Below are 12735 nucleotides of genomic sequence, written 5' to 3'. Positions count from 1 at the left end.
AAATTATTCGCTCGCTAAGAAAAAAACTTGGCGCCAGGATTCGAGACTTGATTCTAACATTAATTTGCGGAATGACTGATGCATTTTTAATTTTCTTAAGTTCGATATTTTGGTTTCAGAGTTCTTGTAAGAGTGCAACAACAGTAGGAACAACTTACTAGCATTTATCTATACATAATCTCTTCTATAAAAAAAAAAAATAAAAAATAAAAAATAAAAAAAAACCATAAAATAAAATGGTAGGAAAGTCAAAACTGTACATTGAATATTTTTTTAAAAGAATACTTGGGGTGTGATCTACAATCGATACCAAAGCCAAAAATATAGTTTTTAGAATGTTTGTCTGTTTGTCTGTTTTTCTGTATGTATGTCCGGAATAAACTTAAAAAGTATTGCATGGATTTACTTCAAACTTGGCACGAATATTATTAAAAAGTCGGGTCAACACAGGCTACATATTATCACCTACGGGGAACGAGCAGTGAACCTTTATTTCTTCAACCCATTCTGTAACAACGTGTAATCTAACGACGCATATTTGAATGTTGTTGTTATTATGTTAATAACCATGCTATAAGCTAGCTTCACACTATATATAAAGACATTCTGTAGTATATTTAGTATCAGCATTGCACCCGTGCGAAGCCGGGGCGGGTCGCTAGTACTAAATAAAATAATAATCTAAAGTGTTAAACAGCTGTCAAAGCGTATGTAGGACTGAATTATGTATAAATTGACGCAGATACTATTTAATTTTTTTTAAAGGGTCATCTTTTCCATTTAGCAAAAGCACTCTTACCTATAGATTGTTGTTTGACAATTTTAATATATTATTAAATATGATTAACCTTACTAATAATAATTTAAATAATAATTATTATAATAATAATTTAAATTGGATATAAAATAAATAAATTTCGACTTTCAAAATTTGATTTCTTAAAGATAAATTACCTTTAAAAAAATATGCATATTATTGTACGCAAAAAAGTAAACTACTAGTGTATAATTTCTCACAATATTAGACATTGTAAATGAAATGGCATGAGGGCGTGACATTGCTCGCAGGGGCGGGTTTCGTGGTCATTCGTTCAGAAATTGTATAATTTGACACAATAAAACTGTGTACCAATACAGTGTGCGTGAATGGTTATGTCCGAACCAGCGGCCGTCAAAGAGTCGAAACAAAACATGCCAAACACACTTCGACCGTTACAATGGAAATTTGGAAATGAAAAACACTTTCAAAGAAAAATTTAATTTTTTCCCTTTTCGATTCTGATTTGGGTATAAGGGTTTATTTCATTTTTGATAACAAGTGTAATACTTACCTACTACGACTTTAAATTGTAATATTTATAAAAAACAAAAAAATAAAAAGATTTCTCGTAAAATGTAATACAGGAAAGTAACATTCGGATTTTAAAGATACGTTGGCTAATAGTTAAAACGAAAATTTCATAAAAGCACAAAGGAAATTAAATAAAATGACAATATGTCGGAAGCTATTACCAGACTGACAATAGAGATACGACAAAGGGAATGTAAGAAGGCTTTTCAGTGAAAGAGATAAAGTTACATTGAAGATAATATCATATCTTGAAAGAGGTTGAATGCCGCGTTCATATATTTTGCATCAAAATGTAATTTAATAATGAATAATGAGTAAAGGACGTTTCTTTCGTCAAATTCATTATCTTTCAAATTGAAATAAAATCATTTCGTTCGTTTGCTTAATTACAAATGAAATTGAACAATATTGATTTTTTACTAAATAAATATCAAAACCCTTTGAAAATGTAGACAAAGAATGAATACAGAAGCCAGTATCAGACTTTAATTCAAAACGAATAAAACGAAACGGATTCGCGGTACTTTCTGAAGATGACGTCTCTTTCTTCTTAGCAGTCATCGAGTTTCCTTTGTAATTAAATATTGAAATTAAGAAATGAACAGCCGCTAATTACGCGAGCTTGTCCCTTGAGGGCTGATTATTTTGCCCTAGCGTTACTTGCTGGAGGGATGCGGGACCTACGCGCTTACTGCGTTATATTCATTATTACAGAATTTGGTTACAAACAGCTGCAGTTTTATGATGAATTTTAATAAAAATTAATCAGGACATTTAATAATTAATATTTACATGCATACGTTAGAGTACAATGATGTAATGACGAATCTGAGCTACGAAAATAAATACGTTTTAGGTACATTAATGAATAGTATTTAAATATGATATTTGTTACTAAATCTGTACGTTGTCTAAGGGTAATAAAAAAGATATAGAGTCATCATAGTAATAACAGCAACATAAATTCAGTGTTTGGACATTTCAATTATCCGGACCACGTGGCGTGCCGACAAAGTTCGTGCCAACAGCAATAAAAATTAAAAAAAAGAACAATATAAAAATCGTCCTCCTTTCTTAAACTTGGGAATTAGGTGGGGTGTTATTACTTATCGTTTCTTCTGCGCTCTACATTTATGTATAATTATATGTATATGTATAAGATTATATGATAACGGCTATTACTTCAGCCATGTAGGTAATAAAGGAATGATGGTAAGAAACAAAAATTATAATGTTGTTTTTAGATTCTATTTAATCAGATCAATTTCACGATTCTATAATTCTACGTATAAATTAATCAAGCCCAGCGTGGTAACTATGGACAACACACATGAGTTCGCGACATTTGGCGCAAACTTGTGGAGGCCTATGTCCAGCAGTGGACTGCAATAGGCTGAAATGATGATGATGATAATGATTAAAAAAGCGTAAATAAAGATGCCTGCTCGATATCGTATCAACACGGCTTAAATAATAATCACTAATAAGAAACGAAGCAGCCATAATAACATTTCTTCATTATCAAACTAAGTCAGAGATAAAATAGTCTGATCTCAAATTTATTTGGAATGTCTTTATTAACTGTCATCGAATCAAGAGGCACCGGAGCTGTTTAAAACCCTATCAGACAAACTTAATTACTTTTGTAAATAAAATGCCTCGAGAAATTGAAACGTACAAGCTACCTGAGTATAGCAATGACTTGCTGTATTAACGTATGACTTCTTTGTGTTTTTAAATAAATAAGACACTGTTACAATTGCTTCTCTAGATATACATATAAAGTGACGGCGAGAACAATGCTGACTATTACTGCTTTTAATTTATTAATTGTGATGTAACTACTGATCCGTTGATTTTACACTCAGAACTATTTTAGTTATCTTTGAAGCTTGTAGCTGTAAATTTAAAAAATTAAATAGCAGTTACAATATTTTATATTACCAGTAAACAATATCCAGCATATATGTTTCTACGTCTTATATTTCTATTAACACAGTCGTGGAATCACAGTTATCAAGAAAATGATGTTTTGTATGCTTATGTAACATCTAATTGCTCCTTGGCCGAGGTTAATAGCCTAGGGACAGGTACTCGTAGTATTAAAAGAGCGTTGCTCCATCAGAACATGATATAATTGCCAAGCAGAATTACGCTACCGAACTTTCCACCCTCAGCATTTTTTATTTAATTTTTATTTTTACGACACACTTAAACGCGGTTTTGCTTTCATTTTTTATTGTTACTGTCGATGTACCCTCTAATTTTTGGTTACAATTAAATTTTTCTTTGCTTTTTTATTAAAACATTGTTTTTAATGATGTGAAGTCTGCGCTTTATTTGTTTAAGTATATGATTTGCGTAAATTTGTAATTTTTTAAGATTACTTTAACATTAATTAGCATAGATTAGATTATTTTCTGGTAAATCAATAATGTTGGTTTCTCTTCTTCTCCAGGTACTTCTCAAGGTGAATAGGTATTATAATTAAATCAAGGAATGAATCCCATCTCGCTCCGACCGGAACTCGTTTATAAAATAGAACAACGCTTTTTATAACCGAAATCATTTATCATGTTTGTACTGAACCCAAGGCAAACTGCTACTGCGTTTAAGTTTATCGTAGATAAGATTACGTGCGTTTGTTTTACCTTGTCTACCGATTCCTGAGCCATTTTTTAAGACAGAGCTTCGTTGTTTTGTGTAATATGGACACGGTATTTCCGAGGCGTATTATGAAAAGGAAACGTCGCTTATACAGAGCCCAAGATATCCTAAACTTTTATAAATGTAACTTTGTGAATTATCAAGTCATTATCATAATAAATAGTATAAGGTGAGACAAACCGTCTTGGCAGCGCATGGATTTATTATACAAATGTCTCATAATTATTATACTAGTGCTACGAGTATATTTTATAATTGTGTTTGCTCGCAAACGAAAAGAAAAAACTGACTTCAATTACATCGACAAGTAATACAACGTAGATCGACGAAAAAATAGTCAAGTAAATACGTATTATCAAAGATTACTCCAAAAATTGTAATCAGATCTCGATGAAATTTAAACATTGGCTTTCGATTAAATTAAAAATCATCAAAATCGGTACACCCAGTAAAAAGTTATGCGGATTTCCGAGAGTTTCCCTCGATTTCTCTGGGATCCCATCATCAGATCCTGGTTTCCTTATCATGTACTAAACTAGGGATATCTCCTTTCCAACAAAAAAAGAATTATCAAAATCGGTTCATAAACGATAGAGTTGTCCTCGAACAAACATAATATATCCGTATATATATATACATATACGGTCGAATTGAGTAACCTCCTCCTTTTTTTGAAGTCGGTTAAATATAGTCCAATTTTAAATCGATAACAGTATAATTTTTTGATATTTGTTTTTTTAAACTTTTCTTAAAATTAACTTTACTAGTAATGACTATCATTGATATTAACATTCAAAATTAATATCTATGTTCTAAAGAAACGAACTAGGAAGTTTAATTTAATCCATAAACATTCTCATACGGGTTATAGTCGACTGTATAAATAAATCGAACGTTTGGGAACAAAAAATATGTATAAACAGATTACGTCTATTAACTTACGATCGACTGTCAGCGACTTGTATTTGGTCTTTACACTTTTTTTAAAACTCTTGTTAGGAAAGGATGTTTACGCCACGTGAATGTTATGATTTAATGTTAGTAATTGGTAGTGAGTGTGAACACGTCCACTAAGAGTCGAGAATAGTAACAAAAATATAATATCAGTGTCGTAGTCTATTCATAGTTCTTATGAAGCTACGATTGTTTATGATGTTAATACTCTCAAGGCGCTTAAAATCCTAATTCTTATATCAAAATTAAAAAATATGTCTATTTTTGTCCAGTAACTGTATTCAAAATATATCACATACATATACATATATTTGTAAAACTAGCTATCTATCAAGTATAGATCTGTCATAAGTATATGGGTAGTCCTTTGTAGATGCTATTTGATCAGTGACATGGGTAGTGAGTGATGAATATTGCCAAGCAAATATAACAAAAAGCAAAACTATCCGCGGTGTTAGTTTCACTGGGGCATAGAATAGGGTTGATCGGAAAAGTATGCCTTGTAAATTGTACGTTCTGATGTTTGCTTTCTGTAAATGTTGATAACGTTTGCAAATATTATTCTTGCGATTCTTCGGAACCGAAAATGTTTGTAAAATGATTAATTTAGATAAAATTTATATGGACTTTTATATTGATAATTTAAAGTTTTAAAAGATTTATAAATTTTGATAATATTATGTCAAACTAGTTGCTGTTGTCACATCACATTAAGATATTTGTACAACTGAGTACCTTAATTGCATTCTAAAATCTTAAAAACATTTATTTATTTAATTTAAATATTTTGAGAAATAGAAAGACAAAACTTGGTGAAAGAATGCAATACTTAACTGTTGTACTAAAATATATTTTAAATATAAATTTTTAATAGGTTTAGCGTATTAAATAACATCAGAAAGTTATCAATACAAAACATTTTATTTTTTTATCACGGCACTTTAAAACGAACAAGAAATCCTCACAAACCGTTAAACCGACGCATCCTTAAGTAAACGATCCTGAATTATATCAGCTACACATTGACACAAGTCGATAGTGTTCTGCACTTTGCACGGTCATATAAATCGTTCGGAAATCGTTGAGTAATAAATCGAACGCTTTTTAATGGCAGTTTATCGGAGTGAGCTTTGGTGTTCAGATTACGGTGTGGTCTAAGTGGCGGCAAGGGGCACGCGTTCCTTATCTCTGTCCCTCGACACTTTCAATATTCGATTTCGTCGCTTTGTGTTTTGTTTGATTTTCGCTCCCGAACGTTTGTTATTATGAATATAAATTACACACTCAAATGTTTATGTATGTTTATGTATATTGTGCGACTACCGACTTTAAAGAATATACATTCTTTAAAGTCGGTAATCAGACTCAATTAATTGTACGGTTTTAACTTAGGAAATTACTAAAACATACTTTAAACATTTTTAGAAATGTATCACACTGTCTATTTAAGTACTTACGACTAAATTTCACATTGGTTAGTTAAAAAAATCTTTGGTGGAATGCATAATACTTGCTTTATTAAAGTAAAAATAACAATAATTTTCATTCTAAGGTGGGCTTACAAAGTTAAAAAATCTACTATAGCTAAGTCAACCGTAGCACCTTGAAACCCAATATTCGATTACGTCGCAGTCACCGTTTTGTTTGATTTTTACGCTTCCAGCATTACTGGAGTAAGGTGTTAAAAATAAATTAGTTACAATTTTTGTGCGCGTCATTTTCCAATTTATTGTCGCTATTTTTGTATACATCTGTCGATGTGCGACCACCGGAAAGACTTTTTATGAGTAAAATTTATTGTTATAAATATTGTGTCTGGTTTATTTCATACATATTATAACATTTTTTTTTAATTACAAAGGGCAACAACGTTTAAAATCTGTTTTAATTAAAATATTAGCGACTGATAAAAGTTTTACGATTATACAAATTACAATACATGTATCTAAGTAGTTTATTTCTACAAATTAATTTCGTTAAATGTAGGTCATTAATAGTTTTATCAAAATGTCGCACCGAAACAAAATGGTCGTATTACCGAATCGCCCCACCTACCGAAAACGAGCTACCACAATCCGAGCTAATGGAGTATCTCATAATGACGGTTGCTGACATAAAAATAAATAGGCGAGAGTCAGTTTCTGCGTAAGCCGATACTATGATAACAGCATCGCTCCCCCGATAATTGTCGAACTTGTCTGACGATATGAGACGGTAGTAAAGTGGCTGTGCAATTGCTCTATTTGATCGAAAAATCTGGTGATATCGCTGAGAACTGAAAATGTAGAAAAACCAAAGGAAACTATTCTTTCATTGAATATAAACTGAAAAGTTGATTTAAGATAAATATTGATGTAAAGGCAATGATCAGAAATATCTACATTTTCATGTAAAACTATAAGTTTTTTGACCATCAAAAATTGTTACTCAAGCGCTTGGTAAATCAGATTTAAGAAATCCGTTAAACTACACTTTCTTAAAATAAACGGGATTTAATCCTTTGCTTTAGGTTTCCAGTCCTGTGATTATCTTCTTCTGTCACTATTAATCTTGTTTAAAAACTTCTTAGTTATCTAGTATGAACTTTTGTGTGTATGTGTGTGTATGTATGTGTGTCTGTGTGTATGTGTGTGTTTGTATGTATGTAAACAAACTATCTATATAAGTATGTATGTCTATTTATTGAGTTGCTTCCTATTATTTTTTATTAAATTATACTCTACACCTACACTGTCAATATATCATCTCCTTTGCCCTAAGGTTGCCTGTAAGAGATTGCTTTTTTTTCTACAAATTATTGCTAATGTTGCTTGCTTATTTAATTTGTTTGGTGTATAATAAAGTGTTAAATAAATAAATAAAAATAATAAATAAATATTTACAACATACACACACAGTCATCTGTTCCTAAAGTAAGCAACTTAATGCTTAAAGTATATAAGAAAAGGCTTGTTGCAGAGTAAATCGTGATTAATACTTTTTAAACCTAAAAGTACTTAGTTGGTTTAAAAAAAGAAACATCGCTACTAATATTATAAATGTAAGTTTGTTTCTTACGCTTTCACGAAAAAACTGCTTCACCAATCATCATCAAACTTTGTAAATATATTCTTGGACGTATTAGCAGTAACTTTTTATCTAAAAAAAATCAATGCGAGCGATGCCGCAGGTAAAAGCTTATATTTAATAATTAATTAAAAAGAAAACGTCACATAGTTTATAAATATATATTATACACAAATATACTAAATCCTAAATATTTCACTTCAATTCAGCCTATCGCAGTCTACTGCTGGACATAGACTTCCACAAGTTCGCGCCAAAACTGGCGTGAACTCGGGTATGTTGCCCATAGTCACCACGCTGGGCAGTTTGGTTGGTGACCGCAGGGCTGGCTTTGTCGCACCGAAGACACTGCTGTCGGTCTTCGGCCTGTGTATTTTAAAGCCAGCAGTTGGATGGGTATCCCGCCATCGTCGGCTTCTTAAGTTCCAAGGTGATAGTGATAGTTATCCCTTCGTCGCCTCTTACGACACTCACGAGAAGAGAGGAGGGCAAATCTACTTACTAAATCCTAAATAATTATATGAAAACATTTGACAACAAAATCATGTACCGCGTATTAAGTGTTACATCTCTTTAGCCCTAAACTTAAATGGTAAATGAAGAAACTTCAAATTCCAATTATATTTTTTGGCTCAAATAATATATACAACTTAACGTTTTCAATAATTTCGTTGTAATTTTTCCAAGTTTCTTTTTCTCAATTATCAAACGTACTTTTTTGTAAAGTAAAGATCTAACTCAAACTAAGCTTACCTCAGATATAGGCAAATCCTTTAGTGAGCCAAAGTAAAAGAAGATGAAGAAGATCGAACTCAGGCCTTTTTATATAAGATAGGATCACTCATTATAATTTTAATACAATACAAGTAGCAATATGTTATACGATGGTTAATTTCTAGTTGTATATATTTCTTTCCGTGGTCAAGGGTAAGTAATAGGCTTAAGGGCAAAGATTTAGGTGACATAGTTTATTGCGGCCAAGAATATACTGTAGACTATTACTTGACCATAAATCACGGATGGGAAAACAATAAGCGTGAAATTGTGGAAACTGCGAACGATGTCTTGCAGTATTAAATCTAAGGGGAGTGAAATAAGTAAAAATAAATCTGGATCTACCCTCACGCGAGAACATGATTTATTGGATAAATCCGACAAAAAAACTTGCGCAACGAGACTTAGTTACCCTATTTCGTTTTAATTGTTATTAATTATTTTAGTCTCTTTTTCATCACTTAATAACTAGATATTAGTTAGACGATTAGTGTTACAGAATTTCTCTCAAAATCACTTGTTTGTTTATCTCATTGAAATTACACATTATTAACATAGTCCCAAAGAAAACAGGTGTCAGTATCAAGATATAACAAAATATTTAAATAAAAACGACGAACAGTTTTAGTATGAGTACCAAATATTTGTTTTTGATTTAAAATGAAAAAGATTGCTTTCTTCTTTTGAGAGGAAAGGTGCAATTACTTCATTTTTCTTTAAATTTTATTTGTATACGAGTTGGACATCTATACTAATATTATAAAGAGGTAAAGTTTGTAACTTTGTTTGTTTCTAGGGGGTAATCTTTGCAAATACTGATCCGATCATGAAAATTCTTTCACTAACTGAAAGCTACAATATTCAGGAGTGATATAGGCTACATTTTATTGTTATTGAAATTTGTTTAATCATTGAAAAATCATTGAATAAAATTTTTAATCATTTTCAATAATTGAAAATAATAGCACCTATATGTAGATCAAGTCGGAGACATAAGCGAGATAAAAACTGTACTATATTTTGCATCACAAAAATAATTAACACCCAACGAACTATTTTTTTGCCTAGTAGTGAAAAATTTCTAGGCGGTTTCTACAATACGCGATGGTATGGTGCAATACTTCAACGCGAGTTTAGAAATAATATTTTGACACTGATAGATTTCGATTTACACTTAGCTTTAAGACAGAGACAGATTGAAAGTGCCCATCAAATAAAAGTTAACGAACGTCTTCTTATTAAATGATAATTTTTAATTTTAAAATTTATATAAACTAACTTGTATTATATGAGATAATTGTGTTTGCAGGCAAACGAAGAAAAACCGACTTCAATTATATTGAAAAGTAATACAACGTAGGTAGACGAAAAAATAGTCTAGTAAATACGCATTATCAGAGATTACTCCAAAAGTTGTAATCAGATCTCGATGAAATTTAAATGTGGCCACATGATAAACATCGGCTTTCGATTAAATTAAAAATCATAAAAAATCGGTACACACAGTAAAAAGTTATGCGGATTTTCGAAAGTTTCCCTCGATTTCTCTGGGATCCCATCATCAGATCCTGGTTTCCTTAAAATGGTACAAATTTGATATTGAATTATCAAAATCGGTTTATAAACGACGGAGTTATCCCCGAACATACATTAAAAAAATAACAAAATATATATACGGTCGAATTGAGTAACCTCCTCCTTTTTTTGAAGTCGGTTAAAAAATAGGTACCTACGAGTATAGTAGACGCTAAAAATACTTCAAACTAAAAATGTGGGTTTAATAATTTTAATAATTAACCTTAACATTTTTTATTAATAAATAATACACACAGCTCTCAAAATTTCAATGAGCTCCATGTTTAGTGTAAGTGCATCGTCATAAACGGCAGTAACGTGCTACTATGTCCGCAGCTCCAGACCGGGTCGACCACCGAAGCGCGCGTCGGGTGTTGGTCTCTCGCTCGCCGCTACGCAGTTTCCGGGGCACCCATTCAAGAAACACCGTCTTGAAAACGGCGACTACTCGCCTTATGAAAACGGACATATGAGTGGTTTGTATTTTTGTTGATTACAATTTTATTGCCCGCATACTTTCTTACACAATAGGAGTATTCGTTCATATTCTGCTCACAGCAATTTGTACGTGGATCATGCAGAAAATTACTGGGTATTTGGGTATTAGGGAACCCCCAAGAAGACTTTTTTCTCAGCTATAGTTCTTCTTATCGAGTAAAACTGGGGGGAAAGGGTTACCTATTTTTATTGATTTTAATAAAATACACTTTTATAAGAATTTGACACAATATTTTTGTGTCATTAGCATAATCTGTTAAATACATGCTATAAAAGATAATTTATGTAAGACGTTAATTATCCATGATATGATTAAAATGAATCAGATGGAGTTATATCGTGATATGTGATAACGTGGAATAGGGTCTGTGTACTCTCCGGATAGACGCCGGATATGAAGCCCGCTTCTCGGGTGGCATGCTCCTCATTTTATATACAAATTACACAAATACAAAATTATCCCAACACAAACGGAGAAAAGGGAATAAAGTGATTAAATAGAGCTCAGCGCAAGACGGCTGGCAATCAATCATTTTTGTCGCTTAGGCCTTTGTTGATTATTTTGTCTTTCGTCTCGTTTGGACCCGTGCGTCCCGCGAGCTCCGTCCCGCTCGATATGGAGTGTCGCGCCAGACAAGGGAGCAATTACATTCGTGATCTTGCATAAGCGACACTTGTTTATCGCGCACTGCCGCATTTGACTCTGAGTGCAGTTTGTTCGCTTTTTTCCCTAAATTTGCAATTCGAAACGTTCTCATAAGTTCTATACCATTGTTTTGTTTATCTTACTCTTATATATACACATGTATTTATAATTTTTAATATTTATTGATTTTAACATGGCGTTAAAACATATTCTGATTTAATAAATTTTTAAAAAATTATCAAAATCAATTAATTCGATTTTATTCAGCAAGAAATGATCATATGTAACCTATTTTTCGATGATAGGTAGGTTCTCAATCCTATATCATAACAATGTTAGTTTGACGAGTCGTTGACAGTGGTTTGGGACTTAATGAAACTAACTCACACATTGATGTTATTTCTTGGGTTTGGATCACACACACGTAAAATTATGAATACATACACGTCCTCGTCACACATAAATGTCAATGTTTGAATGAGTGAGTGAGGTGGCGGGTGGCCCATTTTCACCCCGTGAAATAATAGGATACGAAAACATCCGAGGCAGAATATAATCCTCCTAGGAAGGTTGAACGGAATGAAAATAGGAATATGAAATACGTGGAAGGGACGTCGGCCCACGTGCTCCGTTAAAGGGTTGATACTTATCTTTTAGTGATGAATCAAAGTTGATGCTCATTTCATCTCGCTTAATTTTAAATTTTGGAATATGTTATGGTTATCACATTTTAAAATTTATTCGATCTAATTTATTTTCATTATTAGCTTTTACTGAGAAACTTACAAATAGAGACCTACTCAATGTTAATTTCAGTAAATTATAAACTATAAACCATTACAAAAATATAAAAGTTCAACTTTCGTTTGCGTCACTGGCTACAGAAATGTTTGTATGCGATAATTATCTGGCGACAGCCCTATTATTACGGAAACTGGTATGAAAATGATGTGTTGATAATAATTAAAGGTTTCGTACGATGTCGCCGCGATTCGGATGTTATATAAACGGGGGGATAATGTAAGGCATTATAACATTACGCAGGGGTATAAAGCTTTACATTCTGATTGAATTCTGTGACTGAAATTAAGTAAGGATTTGCCTGTTTATGTTAAGGGTGAGGGATATGGCAGATCAGTCAATTTGCGAGACTTGTCTGTTCACGCCTTTGTTCTTGATTGTGTATCGCTTGTAACGCAAAGCG

The 12735-nt window shown here is 32.1% G+C and overlaps 1 protein-coding gene across 1 annotated transcript in view; it reads left to right on the top strand.

Moving 5' to 3' along the window:
• The window catches only part of LOC123655639 (dachshund homolog 2), a 147423-nt gene that overhangs the window by 52706 nt on the left and 81982 nt on the right, over positions 1 to 12735 (top strand). Inside the window, exon 2 of the mRNA XM_045591402.1 lies at positions 10724 to 10863. Coding sequence (XP_045447358.1) covers positions 10724 to 10863 — 140 coding nt within the window. The remainder of the gene's footprint in view (positions 1 to 10723; positions 10864 to 12735) is intronic.

This window comes from Melitaea cinxia, chromosome 8 (assembly GCF_905220565.1).
Source record: "Melitaea cinxia chromosome 8, ilMelCinx1.1, whole genome shotgun sequence".
Classification (NCBI taxonomy): Eukaryota; Metazoa; Arthropoda; class Insecta; order Lepidoptera; family Nymphalidae; genus Melitaea; species Melitaea cinxia.
The sequence above is the reverse complement of the archived record's forward strand: the minus strand, read 5'-3'. Positions and strand labels throughout refer to the sequence as shown.